Source organism: Drosophila erecta, unplaced genomic scaffold (genome assembly GCF_003286155.1).
Source record: "Drosophila erecta strain 14021-0224.00,06,07 unplaced genomic scaffold, DereRS2 tig00000000-arrow-pilon, whole genome shotgun sequence".
NCBI lineage: Eukaryota > Metazoa > Arthropoda > Insecta > Diptera > Drosophilidae > Drosophila > Drosophila erecta.
The window spans coordinates 8136755-8156905 of record NW_020825194.1 but is presented as its reverse complement, the minus strand read 5'-3'; the positions used below and the strand labels follow the sequence as shown (position 1 = coordinate 8156905).

The 20151-nt window shown below is 43.5% G+C and overlaps 1 protein-coding gene across 3 annotated transcripts; it reads left to right on the top strand.

Moving 5' to 3' along the window:
- Positions 1 to 262: 262 nt before the first annotated feature.
- Positions 263 to 20121, top strand: LOC6554844 (protein crumbs). Of its 3 annotated transcripts, XM_026976182.1 has the most exons (15): positions 263 to 1151; positions 10687 to 11031; positions 11392 to 12384; positions 12512 to 12640; positions 12854 to 13171; positions 13708 to 14240; positions 14556 to 15100; positions 15161 to 15266; positions 15331 to 15525; positions 15587 to 16358; positions 16424 to 16606; positions 16677 to 18437; positions 18505 to 18629; positions 18694 to 19107; positions 19174 to 20121. In XM_026976182.1, the coding sequence occupies exons 1-15, from the start codon at positions 917 to 919 to the stop codon at positions 19402 to 19404; spliced, it is 6885 nt and encodes a 2294-aa protein (XP_026831983.1). In that variant the 5' UTR covers positions 263 to 916; the 3' UTR covers positions 19405 to 20121. The 3 variants fall into 3 exon arrangements, with proteins under 3 accessions (XP_026831983.1, XP_015008900.1, XP_015008902.1); XM_015153414.2 differs by lacking the exon at positions 12512 to 12640; XM_015153416.2 differs by lacking the exons at positions 12512 to 12640; positions 12854 to 13171.
- The last annotated feature ends 30 nt before the right edge of the window (positions 20122 to 20151 follow it).

Sequence of the window (20151 nt, the reverse complement as noted above, 5' to 3'; positions counted from 1 at the left end):
ATGTTCCCGCCATAATTTTAACATAGCTGTACTCACGTATTTCGCATTTTCACACCGCTACATCTTCTATAAAATAATATATGAAATAGTTAAATATTATATAGTTAAAATATTAAAAAGTTAAAATTGTAAATATTACATTTTTATGCGAAAACAATCGCGAAGCTAAATATTTTTCTATTTTGGTATGCATAATATTGTACCACTGTGCAGCTTGCATTCAGTGTGACCATACACGCCGGCTGAGTACAAAATCGAATGCCGAAAACCAAGCCAAGCGAACTGGTCACACTGCACCATATATAAGCCCACGAAACGGATATCGGCGATTCAAACAGTCGAAAATTTTTCTTGCTGGTCGGACGTGTTTTTTATTGGTCGCTCGCGCTAGTAACGTTTTTTGCCCCCCGTTTTGGCCAATGTCTGTGCGCGCGCGTGTGTGTGTGCTGCTTGCAGTTCAAAAGGGCAGCAACAACAACAAGAACAGCGCACTTCTCTTTTAAGCCAAGTCTTCGGCGCTCGCGTGTGTTTGTATGTGTGTTGGTGTGATTCAGAATCGTGGCCTAGGAAGAAATGGCAAATTAGTTGGCTGAAAGCGGAATCTCTGTGCTCAATATTCAAATTCAGGCTAGAAAGTGTCGCGTGCGAAAGTGTGCAAATAATACAGCCACCAAAGAGGAGGAATACAACTTTAAAAAATAAAAATAACCTGTTCTAAGCCAAGTGCCGATTGCTCATGTGTGTGTGCTTGTGCGTGTGAGTGTTTGCGTGGAGCAGAGAAAAGTAGAAAGAAAAGGGAGAATGCAATTACCAACAACAACAAGCTCAATGAGTATCGTTTGAATAGCAATATAATCTAGCCAAACGCATCCCTTTCCAATACGAAAACACGACTTGAGCCAACAAATCAACGATCATGGCTATAATCGCGAATGCGTCACTGCCACAACAACACAAGCAGCGGCAAGCAACAACAACAACAACCACAACAACAGTGGCGGCATCAGTAGAAACAGCAACAACAACAGCAAGAAGTCGAGACCGCACGAAAAGCGCAGCTCAAATTACGTCGCATTTGCTCAAGCGCGCCATTTCAGTTTATTCGTCGCCTCAATGGATACCGCTCTTCATACTTATTTACTTAGCAACAGGTGAGAGAGAACATTGTGAGAGGGAGAGTCGAGGACATTCAGAAGGAGATGGGGAGCGAGGATGGGGAACAATAGTCAGGGACAAGAGAGAGCAATCCGGTGTTTACACGGTTCTTAAGCTACAGTGAAGATTTCACTGCATTGAACCTGCTCATTAAAAATTTATTTAAAAAATTTTAAATGTTTACCAACTTTAAAAGGAATTTATAATGTTGTTGTTGTCGTCAAGCCAGGCTTAAATGTGAATATTTATACGAAACCATATATACGGCAGTATAGTATTTAAAAATAAATCAATTCTGCTTAAGGCCCTAAAACTTAAACACTCATAAACTTCCATAATTTTAAACAATTCTTAATGAGCAGTTTGAGTTAGGGAAGCCACACTGTAAATAGTTTTTATGCTGAACCACATGCATTCTTCAGCTTTAGCTTGAACATTTGCTGATGTTTCAAAAGCTTATAATTGAAAAAAAGAGCAACAGGTCGTGTGTATGTGTTAAAAGGGGAGCATTAGTGTTTTTTATTTGGGATGTGGCCCAAGGAAAAGTCATGTTAGGTACAAGGAATTTGGATTTCCATTGATTTCGGGCATACGAAAAACTCGTTCAACGGGTTTTCCTTCAAGAAGTGACTCATGGACCTGGCTTACCTGAAGTTTGATTGTGTTAATTATACACTCATTTCTAATTTTTGATGATGTGTTGTGCTCGGTCTTATCTCCCAAGCAAAAGGAATGCTTAAAAATGTATTAGCTTCGATTGCGTATAAATTTATATTTAGTATAGTACTACTCCCATCACAATTTTTGTCGCTGAGCGAGGTAATTAATCAAATCATAGCTTCAAAGTCGGTTAGTAGCGGCAATTTTGGTCAAGAAAAATTATTAATGGAAAATAGACATATGACATGAATAGAATATGACATGAGCCGCATTTTTAACCCTATGTAAAATACAAATGTATATCCAATTTTTAGGCAAATAATCGGAAATCGTAACAAATTATTGTTTTTGCATTTTTTGATGCTGATACAATCTTTTGGCAATAATACCTCATTTGTCTGCATTTTCAAAGCGCTTTTAGCGATATCACAACAGTGAAATCTGTGAAACTTATCGCATAACGATCATAATAATTGATTCACAACACTTGCTGACTCATTATGTGTAATTTTCTGTTACATGTTGTCCGCGGCTCAATTGTGCGGCTGGCTTAGCATTGTCTGCCCCCTTTTTCCATCGGATTGTGCAAAAACGACCTCAAAAATTGGGTTTATTTATTTACAATTCGAGTACCAACCCACCAAACGGCCAACCATCCGGCTGTTGTTGCGCGCAATCTTATCTTTTGGCCGGAAAGTGAAGCACAACAGTTGCAAAAGCGCGGCCAACTCAACGTCAGCAATACCGCAATTCCGTTGATAGGTTGATATGTTGATAAGAAGAACACTCAGGTAAAGGGGGCACAGATAGAGAAAGAGTAGGGAATGCTCCAGAATGCAGCTACCACAGATACCAGCTCATCCGCCCATGGAGCTAGTGTAAACAAATTTTTAGTTTAATAACAAAATTGCAGTGTTTAATTAAATGTAAAAAGTGTAAAGAACTCTGATATGCAGCCATCGTCTATAAGTTGGGGATTTCATTTTAGTTCTCTGAACAATTTCTTTTAATTTGTGTAACAACGAACTTCTTAATGGGCCCAGAATACCATACCTTTTATCACAGAATTTATCAAATGACTTCGGTTTATGATTGACAAGGAAAACTGGTAAATGAAAGAAAGAGAAAATGGATGTCTGGGCTGGGAAATCCCTGAAAGGCATCACAGCAACTGGTTTATAGCAGCTTCCATCGTAAAATCCAGACACCGACAGCGAAGATCATCAGCGTCATCTTCACTTCGAGAGTGGTTTCTGTACGGCTTTCGTTTGAATTTCCGCCCTAAACAGATATAATCCATAATTTTCAGGGGAAAAATCGCGGCGCAGGTACTCTGCACGCAGGAAAAGTGGAGGGAAAACACAAATGAACGAAAACTACCTACATTGCATTAACGATAACAACACGTGACCCCGCGAGTTTATGGAAATTCTCTGGCACGTAAATGGAAATCGAGAATGGAAATTGTGCGCGGGACACACCCGCGTTCTCCGCTCTCCGGTGTCCGATGTCCGGTGTTTCAACCTGGTCAAGTGTTAAAGTGCAATCGGCCGTGACGCGGGTCGTGGGCCATGTTCCGTGGGCCTACGCAACCGGCCGCGACCATTGCCTGACGTTGGCCATTAGTGCAAGTCGTTAGCCAGGTCTATAAAAATAGCCAGAGTATAACTAAAAAAGAACTGATTTGCCCCCGTCCTTTAAAGGTTAGAGGTACCTTACTACCCAGTACTTGGTGGGGCACATGGAGTTGTGGCGGAAGAGGAATACTGCGAATGCAGAGCCAAGATCTCAGGACCTATTATGGTAAGAGCCGAAATATTTGGGATATAGACTATTGTTTTAATTTTTGACTAAGCATACAAAGTCGTAATAGGGTAACTTGAAGTCGAGGTAATTGCATAGTTCTTTCTTGTTTCTACTTGCAACGTTGCCTAATTTCTGCGTCTGCATCGATTAGCCAGCCACCTTGGAGAATAGCCGATGCACAAAAATCACAAATATGAGAAACAATATAACATAGGGAGACATATACTAAACTGAAAAGACAGTGCAGCTTTCGCTTTTACGCGATATTAATTTGAAAAATTTCGTTGTAAACAAATGATTCAAATTTGTGGGCGTTGTTCAATGCTGTCTGTTGGATTGTCTTTATCGCGGTGATCACGTAGTGCCGTTTTATCTGTCGCTATTTGCATACGCAGCGTACTGCCAGCAACAACAAACTCCATTGTTAGCATTGGGTCACTCCAACAACGATACTATGGGACAGAACGCACTGAAATCGAACAGAAATTGTTTGGTAATTGAGGTGGGAAATTGGGGAACACTTCACGGTTCTGATGGCAATTACCGGACGCAGAATGCGTGGTTTTAATATTTATTTGTGACAATAGCACGTTGTGGATCTAAACACACAAACCAAAGCCTATATTAGGTAGCAGGCTTTTTATAAAGAATAAAATTAAAGTAATGGGAATAACATATTATTATTATATCTGTCTATTTATTACTTTGGCTACAATTTTATAAGTTCATACTACAGTACATCATATGCCGTCCTGAAAGTGTAAAGTCACTTCCTGATATGATTTTGTACATTTTTCCACAATTACTCACAGCCCTTAATTTATTTTGAAAACCTTTGCGTGGTGCAACGCCCACGGACTGCGTTTATATTCCCGCTGTCTGTGTTTGCCCAGTTTGTGGGTTCAGGCGGTTCTGTAGGTTCTAGAGGTTCATTCCGGCGGTTCTGGTGGATGTGGTGGATGTGATGGTGCTGCTCTTTGGGGACGCACCGGAAAAGATTCTCAGGCCTGTTTTCGGTTTTGTTTTATTCAACAGTTCATTGCTTTGTGCCAGTTTGTGAACAAGTCTGGCCGCCCCTTTTTCCAGGCCCACAGAATGTACAAGGGCCGCCTTGTTGGCAACACACAGAAAGCGGTCGAGCAACAACACAACACACCGACTGCCACAAAACTGGTTCCCAGGCGCGCCTGCGCAGAGGTGGCTCAAACAAAAACAAAAAAAAAAAAAAACAAAAAGTTGAACGGCGCCAAACAAGCGGGGGAGAGAAAAAGCGACTCTAATTTTTGAGTGTGCCCCATTCTAAGCATTTATTTTTGGGTATCTTTTCGCTTGAGAGTCATCTTGCTGTTCCCAGAACCAAGATATTAATGAATAAACGCTAACTGTTAAACGTTAAGACTCATTCACACGGTTATAGACAAGTTCAACGAGGAATGGCACAAAAAAGGAAAATTAATTAATAAAATTGAAATAATTTTATTCATTAACTCATTTCAACTTTAATTGTTACTTGTTATAGTGTTGGCTTCAAGCTTTTCACACTTATGTTGATATCAAACCTTGATATGCATGCTTTGATATCATTGCCATTATTTCTCCGGAAATTGTGCCAATTTAATTTTATTACCTTCTATTTCGTGCACAATTTCATGAGAGTAACCTGAGTGAATCCACTGGATTGGTGACGCACTCGAACTTTTTGGTGGGTGCGGATTTTATTTGTTTGCCTGATAATCTACAGCTTTCATGGGAAACGTTCATTTATGCAGACTAATTAGCTTCTGACCGTTTCAATGTATTGTTACCACATTGTGTAGCAGAAGCGGTTTTATTTAAATATTTAAAAATATTTCCTCACCACATTTCTTGGAAAGCAAAGCGGAAATAAGTGTGGGAACGCATTCGTATCTCAGTTTTGTTCGGATCTTTCTTCTCGCCAACGAGGTGTCGGAACAAATGATAGCTTAGAGCAATGTGCTCTTTGGGCCTAAAGTGCAGTCAGACATGAAAATGTGTAAGTTTTAGAATAGAGCGATGGACATGGGAACTAACTAATCTTGAGAAGAAAGGCGTTGACTCCAGGGCACGCAACAAAGAAATCATTTTCAGCAGGGATTATACTATGTACCCTAGAAAAATTGTTGGCCGTAGCTAATCGTTTATAAAAGCGGATTGAAAGACAGTTCTTATCGTTGTTACTTTTTGTATATATTTTTCATAGCAAAGACACCTTTCTGTGCTTTAACATATAACATTTTGATTTTAAAGTCTTTTAGATTACTTTAGAATTCCTAAGAGATTTTTTTGTATGGAATCGTCCAAAATATTTACCCATAAATAGCCCTATAAATATGCATAGTGGAACTCTATCCATACTTGGCTACCAATAATTTAATACCCATACCCACTTTAAATTATATAAAACCATTTTAGTTTTTCTTAAGTTTTGGATAACGCGAAAAATTTAATAATAAACACTCTACTAAAATTACTCTATCATTATTTTTCTGTTTATCTTTGTTTAAGATCTTTCCTGTGATCATTTGCCCATATATAAAAATGTCTCTAGCTCTCATGTTCCATTGAACATCGAGTGCAATTAAGCCCTTTCGATAAACCTATTATCAACAAGCTATAATTAAATTTTAATCGCGACAGGTTTTCACTTTTCCACTAATAGAAAAAAATACAAACAGACACCGAACTCTGAAAACGAAAACTCAACAATTAAAATGCAATTAAAAAATTTCGAATTTAATTAGACAAAGCAAAAACAGTGTTATTGTTGTTGCAGCAGCCAACAAATAAAATACAGAAACGGAAAAAAGTAAATTCGGTCAAATTTAATTTATGCAACTTCTGAACATCTGTACATCTGATAACCGAAATGAAAACAACAAAACAATCGAGTGCAAAATGAAATTTTTCGTGGGCGCTCGTTAACTCAAAAGCTGCGGAAAAAGTAAAAAGTATTTAGAGCAAAAATTGAAAACACTAGTTAACGTGTTTTTGTGTGGGTTGCCAAGTGAAGCAACCATACACATATACCATTTAAGCCGAGCTGAAAGAATTGAAGTATGACCAAATGCAGAGAGTGGCCCGCATCAACAAAAAACGAATACTTGCACAGAAAACAATAATATATTCAAAGCATTTCAATAGACTTTCTCTGTCGAGGTGTAGGTAATTTTGATTATTTTTTGTGAAAATTTGAAATCTACAGCCTTAAATCGAAATCATCGTGGTTCTATCATCTCAATTTATCATTTTGCTTCAAGTGTTTTTCTGTTTTGTGGGAGAAATTAAAAAAAATCCTGGGCAACCGTTCAAGTTAGCCCAGTTAGCAACGTGCAACCTGTTTTGTTGTGGCCAAACAGCGGACCTGCAACTTGGGATAAGGGTTGGATGCATATAAAAAAGTGGAAGGTATGGGGTATAACAAACCAAAAGAGCTCTTCAGGCTTTAGAATCGTGAAAAGTTCGTAAAAAAAAAAGCAAATGCAATAGCTTTTGGTGACATTGGCCAACGAAGTCAATATGCATTTAGATGTATGCACAGCTGCCATCAAGATAATAATAAAAATGTTTGAGGGCATGTTCAGAAGTCGTAAAAAACAGGTTTTGTAGATCTTTATATTTTCAGAAATGTGTTATGCCTTTTTCCGATTTTTGACAACATATAAAACATGTTTTATACTTCAGAACTTTCGGCTCTCTTCATCAGAGCTGCTATTATTCTGACCGCAGCTGTGTAGACACTCCACGTTGGTATTGCACTCGGTGCGGCATTGTTTTTTGCATATGCTGACGCTGATTAGTCATACCAACAGAATGCAGTGCAAAATCCGAAATGCAAAATGCACTGGCAGAGCCAGAGGTAAAACCAAAGCAAAGCGAGCTGAGCCAATTTGCATACATCTACTTATGTTGTGTTTTACACCAGTGCCATGCGAGTGTGTTGCAATGGGCTGACTGTTTTTGTTAACTGGGTCTACTAGAGAGAGAGAGCCCCTCACTTTCGGCCAACTTGAGGTGTGAGTGCGGGCGGGTCAGGAATTGACAGTACTCATTTCCTCCATTGAAAAGTTTTGCGCGTTTTTCGCATACTGTTTTTTGCATAAATCACTGGTTTCTTACGGGTGGTAAATAGTATGGGAAACCTGAAATGGGGGAACTTAAAATGAGTGATTATCTCGACGATGGATTGAAGATCCAGAGCGTTTTCTCTTTTAAATTGGAAGATTTAATAAAGTATAGGGGCTCAGCATTTTTAGGGAAACTCCTCAAAGAAATGATTGTTTAATTCCCATGTAGTGGGCAAAACAATTTGCAAAAGCATGATGGTCAGCCTATTAATTATAAATTTCAATGAACGACTATTACTATTTACTGTTCTTAATTAATGTTGTTTAAGTAACAGTTATATGCCAGCTGGCCACGGAATCGTGTAGTTCATATCATATAGAAGACACAGATACATTCAAATTCATTTCTAAAGATTATGCAAGAAGTGTACTTTCATAAAACGTTAATCTACAAAAATAGCCTACAATCTCAAAGCTCTCACAATAAAGATCATTTAAAATTCGAAGGTTCAGGCTATTGGATACGCCTCTTTCTAAGAACCGGCACAAAACAATCTTTGTCCCCGAAAAACTTCAAGCAAGACATCATTAAAAGCTTAAAAAGCATTTCCAGCAGATTGCCCAGAATGCTTTTGACAAAAGACGAAAGAAGCTATTAAACTGTTTCTTTTATGACACCGCTAAAAAGAATTCTTCCGCTCTCCATAGCAGAATTAAACCAGACTTTTGCAGTTCCAGTTCGAATCCAAGTCGAGTCATTCATGACACAACTGAAAATAATAAACAAAAACTCGAAAAACGGCAAAAAAACATAAAAAATGGAAATAGAATTCTTGCCGCTGGTTATGATTATGAAATTTCCGTTCCGTTTCTCTGCGGCCAATCTAAACGGTCAATGAAAAGATTATATGAAAGCCCAATCCAACCAAATTCTGGTTCTTTGAGTAGATACATATGGTTTTAGTATGAAATACACTTTGTTTTGATTATAAATACTATTACTTGGGTACAATTTTAATATAAAATGAACTTGTTGCAAACTTATAGGTAAATGTGCTCAAAGTTGTTAATTTCGTTCACCAAACATTGAGGCTTTCGTTTTTCTCCGTGTACATGTGTGATTTTATAGCATTTTTGCCGTTTAACTTTTGAATACTTTTCTGCATAGTTTCGTACGTGAGTATAATATAATTATGAGCTACTTTGCAGGCGACTTATTTACTTGTTCACTGACTACACCTTGGCTGCCCGCCTCCCGGCCACGCCCCTTCTCCCCTGGCACACATAATCACAGAAGTGACAACAACAGCGTACTGTCAATGCAAATAGCGAAGCAAATCGCCTTTAAATAGGTACGAAATAAAATGTTTGAGAAGACCGCGTAAAAAGAGGCGGCAAAATCGATGGCCTCATAAACTATTGTATTTTGTTGCCCGCTGTGTTTCAACATGGTTCGGGTTCTGTCGAGGTCTTCCAAGTCAGCCAAGTCTTCCAAGTCCCCCAAGCGCTTTCTAAGCTCGTGGCTGCCATGGGTCAGGGCAGCCCAAAGGGCACAGCGGATCACAGACGGGTTCACCGGAGCCAGGAGGTGCTAAAATGATCTCTTCTCCGTGTGGGTAGTGCAAAAATACTCAAGTACACATGTGCGAAGATTATTGAGGGGGAAATAAACTTAAGTAAATGTTGTTTTTGGTCATAAACCTCAACATGAGCAGTGCCATTGAAACAGCAATGGTCTTATAGGTCTTTGAATGACACCAAGTTGTTAAAAATCATAAATGGCAAATGAAAAACATAAATAAGTAAAAAGATAAAAAAGGTTAGAAAAGAGTATAGTTTATGGAAAATAAATCAACGGCTGTTTAGTTCATCTCAAGGAAAAAACATAATTACTCAAACATTCATAATTAGCTTTTCAAGCACTGCATTATAACAAGCTTCCTGATTTTTAATAACTAACTAATTGTAAAGAAATTTGCTTATAAAAAATCGAATTTATATAAAAACGAAAGGTTTCTCTGATTTTTTTTCGATTTCCTTTCGCTAATAACTTTTTCCTGCGCCGCTTTCTTTCCGTTTTAAGATTTTGTTTAGGTTTTGTTTTCTGTTTGATTTGCAGACTATTGATGAAAACCAGCTTATGAACATGCAAGTCTATTTAAGTTGTATGTACATACATTCGGTACATTCACAGTTTCCCTCTTTGCAAATCTTAACGCCTCGTGCACTCAGGCCAAGAAAGCTAGTTAGTTTCGCTTTGCCATTTTTTCCTATTTGCTTAAAAAATGTGAATGAAAAAAAACGACTTGTAGTCAGTTATGGAGTCTTCTGGTCTGCGGCTGCTGTTTTTCTACTTTAGTTGAAATTGATTCTGCGCTTTGGTGATCAGCGCAAACGAAAGTTGAGAAGACGGGGCCTTTAACTGATTACCATTTAAGTGGCATGTGCCGGGCCATGGCAACTCGTCTAATTTGGTCAATGCTATTCGAAAGACAAAACACTTTCTTAGCCGGAGAGCAATGGACAGAGACACGGCGAGAAGGCTGAACTGAACAGCAGTAGGAAAATGTAAGCCAAAGTAAACCAATTGGCCATTTGCCGTGTGCCAAATACGCGAAATGAGGAAGTCTACGGTTACAAATGCGTTGGCCAAATGCGAATGAAATGCGATTAGTTAAATGAGAGCCCGACTTGACTTGACTTGGCCCGGACCAAGCCGACCTGGCCTTGTCATGCTTTTATTTCATTCATTTCACCCATCACCCGTCCGATGCTACAGCGAAAAATCTACCCTAATTTACTGAAGGTTTCCGCTTTTATATGACTTTAATTTGGATTTCAAGTGGAATTGTAATGGAAAATAGTGTGGTTCATAAACTTCTTAGCTATTTCTATTTATATTTCAAACTATTTATAGGAAGTTCTTTTCAGTGCATTGGCTAATCCCACTAACCCTGGCAATCATGATCTTCTCTTGCAGATGTCGCCTCAGTGGCGGTGCCAACGAAGGAGGCGTACTTTAATGGCTCCACTTACCTCCGCCTGACCACGCCGATGCCCATTTGGGATCACTCGGCGATTAGTTTCCGCTCGTGCCGCGGCGGCGAGATCCTCGCCCAGCAGTACAACAAGAACTCCATTGTAATCTCAGTGCTCAATGACTTTCTGCAAATCTCACTGGCGGGACCCGCAGTCCATGGGCCCAACAACCGGCTGGATGTCAAGCTGCCCTACCAACTGCTGGACAACCGCTGGCATACCCTGCAGTTCAAGTACGAGTACGGCAATCTCTACCTGCATGTGGATCGCGCGGCAAGCATATTTGGTAAGTAACCATGCCGCCCTGACTGCCCCAAATTGCATTTGTGGCGGAATGGGCTCTATCACCCACTCATTCGGGTCAGTCGTGAACAAACGTGAAATGCAGCACAGCACATGGAAGTGAATCACATCACGAGGGTTAAGTAATGCAATTGTGCTGGCTAACTAAATAGAGGGAGAAAATGGGTAATGATGAACTCATTCGAAAAATCAATTAAACAATTGTAAAGAATACGTGAGAGAAGCTACTAAACAGAGGAAACAAGCCAAGAAAATAATAATTACTAGAAAATAAATTTAAATATATGTTTATTAGAGTTGAACAATAGATTGCTAATCTAAATAATTCATTTCTCCTCCCCAGCCAACTCCACGTACAACAGCCAGTTCCTGACGAACCAGGACATCGGCTACAAGGACGCCATCTTGATCTTGGGAAACTCCTTCTCCGGCTGTCTGCTGGATGGACCAGGTCTGCAGTTTGTGAACAACTCGACGGTGCAGAACGTGGTCTTTGGCCACTGTCCCTTGACACCAGGTCCCTGCAGCGATCACGATCTTTTCACCCGACTGCCGGACAACTTCTGTCTAAATGACCCTTGTATGGGCCACGGAACCTGCTCGTCCAGTCCCGAGGGATACGAGTGTCGGTGCACGGCACGTTACTCGGGAAAGAACTGCCAGAAGGACAATGGTTCACCGTGTGCCAAGAATCCCTGCGAGAACGGTGGTTCCTGCCTGGAGAACTCCCGAGGGGATTACCAGTGCTTCTGTGATCCCAACCACAGTGGTCAGCACTGCGAGACGGAGGTGAACATCCACCCACTCTGCCAGACGAACCCGTGCCTGAACAATGGAGCGTGTGTGGTGATTGGCGGAAGTGGAGCACTCACCTGCGAGTGTCCCAAAGGATACGCTGGTGCCAGGTGCGAGGTGGACACGGATGAGTGCGCTTCACAGCCGTGTCAAAACAACGGGAGCTGCATCGACCGGATCAATGGATTTAGCTGCGACTGCAGTGGCACCGGCTACACAGGCGCCTTCTGCCAAACGAATGTGGATGAGTGCGACAAGAATCCGTGCCTGAATGGCGGCAGATGCTTCGATACCTACGGATGGTACACTTGCCAGTGTCTGGACGGTTGGGGCGGTGAGATTTGTGACCGACCCATGACATGCCAGACGCAGCAGTGCTTGAACGGCGGCACCTGCCTGGACAAGCCCATCGGCTTCCAGTGCCTCTGTCCGCCGGAGTACACTGGTGAACTGTGCCAAATCGCACCCAGTTGCGCCCAGCAGTGTCCCATCGACTCGGAGTGCGTAGGCGGCAAGTGCGTGTGTAAGCCAGGCTCATCGGGTGAGTTCCACGTTCCATTCTTTCCGGTTATGGGAATCATTTGTTGGTTATTGCATGAATATACACTCGCTTACTTTGGGTTTTACGGTCTTAATTTCGCCACCTAATCAATTGGCATAACTATAAGCTTCCGACTTGGAGCCGCTGACTCCGCTCGAGCTGGACATTCTCGACGCCACGCTGTGCCCCAGCGAAAAGAAGAAGCGCTACATATCGCCCGAGTGGCTCAAACGCAAGCGTTGTGAGCTAAAACTAAGTAGGTCGAATGGATGTGGTAGTAGCTTGCTGAAAGGGGGTTCTCATACACTTGCATAATCCCTTAGATATTGAATACATTTGATAACACCTGGCCATCCCCCACATTAAGTGTGTATATATATATGTGTGTGTATATTTATTTGCCATAAGCTAATGCCCTAATCTTGTATTGTATAAAACCTATGTTGCGTTTGATGGGTAATAATCGTAGGCCCCATTGGTCACTGCCTGCCAACAACAACCACACCGACACCAGAACAAGAGCCAACAACAACGCCCAGAACCACAGCAATCCCTAACCCAGCTATTCCCAACACCCTAACAACAACCAAGATACCTCCAATAACAACCAGCCGAACATCGGTGGGAACGACCACGGCTAGCAGGAAGCCACCACAACAGCCAGTGCAATCTGCGACCCAACGCTCGGCCTCCCTGAATGCATGTCCCCAAGAAAACTGCTTGAACGGTGGCACCTGCCTGGGTTATAGTGGCAATTATTCCTGTATTTGTGCTAGTGGATACACAGGTTTGGCATACATTTGTCCGGGGTTGTCCTAAAAGTGTGCATGTCATTGATGATCCACTTAAGGAAGTTTAATTTGCATGCGGTTAATGGCCCTTGTGGTTCTTGGGTTTAAAGTGATATTGATTCCGACTTGAGTCCTATCTGAATCCACTCCGCTGAGGCACTTATAAAGTCACTTACTAAGAGTAAATGTGCTCGACTTGCACAGGAAATTATAAAATTTTGTCACATGAGAACGAGCTAGGAACTTCCCTTTGCAGCTAAAGAATGAAGTGAGCAAAGTCAGATACAGATCAGTTTGCATTGTGGATTCATTCAAGATTCAAGTTTAAATCTAACCAATTGTAAACTTTTAGTGCAACCCCAGATAAGGTAACTTTAAGTACGTAGAAAGTAGATCTAGTCAAACAATTAATATTTGGTCAACACTTGCAACAATCCGAAATATAATTTTGAATACTTACCTTACTACTATTTAGTTACTTTGATAGTGAAGCAAAGTCCTATTGAATACTAATCTCAAGAACCATTCTCAGGTTACAACTGTCAAACGAGCACGGGCGATGGAGCGGCTGCTTTGGCCCTGACACCCATCAACTGCAATGCCACCAATGGAAAGTGCCTCAATGGAGGCACTTGCTCCATGAACGGAACCCACTGCTATTGCGCCGTCGGCTATTCGGGAGATCGTTGCGAGAAGGCCGAGAACTGTTCGCCACTGAACTGCCAGGAACCGATGGTGTGTGTCCAGAATCAGTGCCTCTGTCCGGAGAACAAGGTGTGCAACCAGTGCGCCACCCAACCCTGCCAGAATGGCGGAGAATGCGTGGACCTACCGAATGGCGACTACGAGTGCAAGTGCACCCGGGGATGGACTGGACGGACCTGTGGCAACGACGTGGACGAGTGCACCCTGCATCCGAAGATCTGCGGCAATGGCATTTGCAAGAACGAGAAGGGATCGTACAAGTGTTATTGCACACCTGGATTTACTGGAGTCCACTGCGATTCCGATGTGGACGAATGCCTCAGCTTCCCTTGCCTCAACGGAGCCACGTGTCACAACAAGGTAGGTGGATGGCAGTCGGATCGGATCCGAGTCTGCCGCTGGTGACTGAGGATTAGTTTGTTACTAAAGTGTAATTAGTTGTTTTTCTTTAAATTCGGAAAGCATCGGATTTTGAGACAAGTGAGTGGCAGTTTGAATTTATGTAAACTCGTTTCGCTGCTAATGATTAGATGTCATTAAAAGTAAGCTAGTCCACTTAGTCCATCTCTATGAAATTCTAATTAATTAGCTTTGATAGTGCTTATCAAGCATGATTACCACAAACCTACTATTACCTCAAAGCAATAAGTATTTAATCAACTCATAACGATTTAGATAAATGCCTACGAGTGCGTTTGCCAACCAGGATATGAGGGCGAGAACTGCGAAGTGGACATCGATGAGTGCGGTAGTAATCCCTGCTCGAACGGATCCACCTGCATCGACAGGATCAACAACTTCACCTGCAACTGCATTCCGGGAATGACGGGTCGCATCTGTGACATCGACATTGACGACTGTGTGGGGAATCCCTGCTTGAATGGAGGCCAGTGCATCGACCAATTGGGTGGTTTCCGTTGTGACTGCAGTGGCACCGGCTATGAGGGCGAGAATTGTGAGCTGAACATAGACGAATGCCTCTCGAATCCGTGCACGAATGGTGCCAAGTGCGTGGACAGGGTGAAGGACTACTTCTGCGATTGTCACAACGGCTACAAGGGAAAGAACTGCGAGCAGGACATCAACGAGTGCGAGAGTAATCCCTGCCAATACAATGGCAACTGCCTAGAGCGTTCCAACATGACGCTCTACCAAATGAGTCGGATCACCGACCTGCCCAAGGTGTTTAGCCAGCCCTTTTCCTTTGAGAATGCCAGCGGGTAAGTCACTTGGAGCGCAATCCTATATTATATTCGTGGATTAACCTAAGTAATCCTCAGATACGAGTGCGTCTGTGTGCCCGGCATCATTGGCAAGAACTGCGAGATCAACATTAATGAGTGCGACAGTAATCCCTGCAGCAAGCACGGAAACTGCAATGATGGGGTAAGTTACCAAACTCAGGATCTTAAACCATGTGATTTAATATTGAACTTATGCTTATCTGCAGATCGGCACCTATACTTGCGAATGCGAACCTGGCTTCGAGGGCACCCACTGTGAGATCAACATAGATGAGTGTGATCGCTATAATCCCTGCCAGAGGGGCACTTGCTATGACCAGATAGACGACTACGACTGCGACTGTGATGCGAACTATGGAGGCAAAAACTGTTCCGTGCTTCTCAAAGGCTGTGACGAGAATGTAAGTTTCTAAATCAAATTCAAAATATATACTTATTATAATGTTGGTCCCCTTGTTGCAGCCTTGCTTAAATGGCGGCGCCTGCTTGCCGTATCTGATCAACGAGATAACTCATCTGTACAACTGCACCTGCGAGAACGGCTTCCAAGGCAATAAATGCGAAAAGACCACCACACTGTCAATGGTGGCCACTAGTTTGATTTCGGTGACCACGGAACGCGAGGAGGGCTACGACATTAATCTTCAGTTTAGGACCACTCTGCCCAACGGAGTTCTGGCCTTTGGAACCACCGGCGAAAAGAATGAACCAGTTAGCTACATTTTGGAGCTGATTAATGGACGACTTAATCTACATTCCTCGCTACTAAACAAGTGGGAGGGCGTGTTTATCGGATCGAAGCTGAACGATAGCAACTGGCACAAGGTGTTTGTGGCCATTAATACTTCGCATTTAGTCCTCTCGGCCAACGACGAGCAGGCCATCTTTCCGGTTGGCTCCTATGAAACGGCCAACAACAGCCAACCCTCATTCCCGCGTACATATCTGGGCGGCACCATTCCCAATCTGAAGTCCTATCTGCGCCACCTCACCCACCAACCGTCAGCTTTTGTGGGCTGCATGCAAGACATCATGGTCAACGGTAAATGGATCTTCCCCGATGAGCAGGATGCGAATGTCAGCTATACCAAGCTGGAAAATGTCCAAAGCGGTTGTCCTCGCACCGAGCAATGTAAACCGAATCCCTGCCATTCAAACGGTGAATGCACGGATCTTTGGCACACCTTCGCTTGCCATTGTCCCAGACCATTCTTTGGACACACATGTCAGCACAGTAAGTAGCCTTGAACGGAGATAATGCATGTAGTTTTTGAAACATAATTATTTCGCTTTTTCTAGATATGACTGCGGCCACTTTTGGCCATGAGAACACCACCCACTCGGCTGTGATTGTGGAGACCACAGATGTGGCTAGGCGAGCCATTAGATCCATTCTAGACATTTCCATGTTTATACGTACCCGCGAGCCAACCGGTCAGGTCTTTTACTTGGGCACCGATCCACGCAAAGCGCCCACTAAAAGTGAGTTCGTTATTAGATAAATTAATTAAAGATGCAAGTAAATTAACCATGTATCTGAATACTTCAACAGATATTGGTGACTCATATGTGGCGGCCAAGTTACATGGCGGAGAACTGCTGGTAAAGATGCAGTTCAGCGGCACTCCGGAGGCCTACACCGTTGGTGGCCAGAAGTTGGACAACGGCTATAACCACCTGATCGAGGTGGTGCGCAATCAAACGCTCGTGCAGGTGAAGCTCAATGGCACCGAGTACTTCCGCAAGACGCTGTCCACGACGGGTCTGCTGGACGCACAGGTGCTTTACTTGGGCGGACCTGCACCCACACGCGAGTCACTTCTGGGAGCGACCACAGAGCCAGGAGTAATTCCGGTTCCGGGAGCAGGAGTACCCATTGAAGACACTACAGTGCCCAAGGAGGCGGACGACAGCAGAGACTACTTTAAGGGCATAATACAGGACGTGAAGGTCAGCAACGGCTCGCTTAACCTGATTGTGGAGATGTATTCCCTGAATGTGACAGACGTCCAAGTGAATGCCAAGCCACTCGGCGCTGTAACCATAGATCGCGCATCTGTGTTACCTGGTGAGGTGTCCGATGATCTGTGCCGAAAGAATCCCTGCCTTCATAATGCCGAGTGCAGGAACACATGGAACGACTACACTTGCAAGTGCCCCAATGGCTACAAGGGCAAGAATTGCCAGGAGATCGAGTTCTGCCAACACGTTACATGTCCGGGGCAGAGCTTGTGCCAAAATCTGGACGATGGCTATGAGTGTGTTACCAACACTACTTTTACCGGTCAGGAACGCAGCCCCCTTGCCTTCTTCTATTTCCAGGAGCCGCAATCTGACGATATTGTCAGTGAAGCGGCTCCCAAGCAAACCCTTAAACCGGTGATTGACATTGCCTTCCGCACTCGTGCTGGAGGAACTCTCCTGTACATCGACAATGTGGACGGATTCTTTGAAATCGGAGTAAACGGGGGACGAGTGACCATCACCTGGAAGCTCAGTGCGCTGCATTTTGGCGAGTCTGCCCGCTTTGAGAAGGAGAACACTGATGGAGAATGGAGTCGCATTTATCTAAGGGCACACAACAGCAAATTGGAGGGTGGATGGAAGGGATGGGAATCGATGGTGGACCCGACGCCAGCCTTTTCCACGGACATCGACCAAGCGGCCTTCCAGTCCCTGATCGCTACGAGTACCCAGGTATACTTGGGCGGCATGCCAGAGTCGCGACAAGCACGAGGATCCACTCTGTCCGCCCAACAGGGCTCCCAATTCAAGGGCTGTGTAGGAGAGGCAAGAGTGGGCGATCTTCTACTGCCCTACTTCTCCATGGCGGAACTGTATTCGCGCACCAATGTTTCGGTACAGCAAAAGGCCCAATTCCGACTAAATGCCACGCGACCTGAGGAGGGCTGCATCCTGTGCTTCCAGTCGGACTGCAAAAATGACGGCTTCTGTCAGTCTCCATCGGATGAGTACGCCTGCACCTGCCAGCCTGGATTCGAGGGCGATGATTGCGGCACGGACATCGACGAGTGTCTTAACACGGAATGCATGAACAACGGCACCTGCATCAACCAGGTGGCAGCCTTCTACTGCCAGTGTCAGCCAGGATTCGAGGGTCAGCACTGTGAGCAGAACATCGACGAGTGTGCGGAACAGCCGTGCCACAACGGCGGCAACTGCACGGATCTAATCGCCTCGTATGTGTGCGACTGCCCAGAGGACTATATGGGCCCACAGTGCGACGTGCTGAAGCAAATGACCTGCGAGAACGAGCCATGTCGGAACGGCTCAACCTGCCAGAATGGATTCAGTAAGTGTTGCCCCATTACAAGATACAAATATTTATTTCAACGATTACTAATCTTCTCTCCTTGCAGATGCTGCTACTGGCAATAACTTTACATGCACTTGTGTACCCGGCTTCGAGGGTCCACTTTGCGACATTCCCTTCTGTGAAATAACGCCTTGCGACAACGGTGGTCTCTGTCTGACCACTGGAGCGGTAAGTGGCCTAATAATGGCATCCCACTGACCGTTTATTCATAAAAACATTTTATACTCTTTAGGTACCGATTTGCAAGTGCAGCCTGGGATACACTGGTCGTCTGTGCGAGCAAGACATTAACGAGTGCGAATCGAATCCATGCCAGAACGGAGGTCAGTGCAAGGACCTCGTCGGCAGGTATGAGTGCGACTGCCAGGGCACCGGGTTCGAGGGCATTCGCTGTGAGAATGACATCGACGAGTGCAGCGTGGAGGGAGATTACTGCGGCGGATTGGGCCGGTGTTTCAACAAGCCCGGATCCTTCCAGTGCATCTGCCAGAAACCCTATTGCGGAGCCTACTGCAACTTTACGGATCCCTGCAACGCTACGGACCTCTGCTCCAACGGCGGTCGCTGCGTAGAGTCCTGTGGCGCCAAACCGGACTACTACTGCGAGTGTCCGGAAGGTTTTGCGGGCAAGAACTGCACAGCACCGGTAAGTTGCCCCCAAACTACAATTTCAATGTAAGGAAAACTACATATTAAATCCTTTTCATCTCAGATTACGGCCAAGGAGGACGGACCCTCGACCACAGACATTGCCATCATTGTAATTCCCGTAGTGGTGGTGCTGCTGCTAATCGCAGGAGCCCTTCTGGGCACCTTCCTGGTGATGGCCAGGAACAAGCGGGCCACCAGGGGCACCTACAGCCCGAGCGCGCAAGAGTACTGCAACCCACGGCTGGAAATGGACAACGTGCTGAAGCCACCGCCGGAAGAGCGACTTATTTAGTTTTGAGTTTTGAGCATGAACGACGATTAGCAAAGCAAACAAAAGATATTTTTAAATCCGCCCATATACACCTAGCTGTAGGAGTAACGCAATGTTTTGTACTAAGTTGGCCCCTAGATACGGTTTACATCTTAAGGTGCTCAAAGCAATAGCAGCAGCAGCAGCAGCAGCAGCCAGGCTTCCACCTCGACTCGTTCCGATCCCCCTGCCTACGCTTTAGTTAGTTAATAATGCCGTTGTCTATTTATTCTAGTAGTTTAGATGACATACGTACCGCCCTATAGTCGTTATGTAGTTATGTTCCGATAGTTTAGATTCAGTATTCGATTTCTCGTATATGTAATCCTAAAGCTGCGAACAAAGTTGCGCTCTGACGTCGATTTTCCCTTTGCATTCCGCAAGGAAGCCCATCAAATGTATTGTACGAGTATTTTTGTAAATAAGATTGTTTGCCGACTCTTAAACTAAATTAGCTGAGCTAAAATCGAAATTAAAAACCGAAAATCCTATATGCCTATATATACGCGAGTATATATATCAGTAAATGTGGCCTTATAACAAAAAAAGTTAGTAACGAAAAGCAATGACAACTATAAGAACAGAGAAAGTATTGATTAAGTAAATCAAATAAAAAACATATTTTGCTCTAGGATGTCTAAGCGTAAACTTAAGAGACTGTACTATATAATAAATATTAAATATTTCGATTTTTTCCAATTAATTGTCTATTCAATTAACCACTTAAAG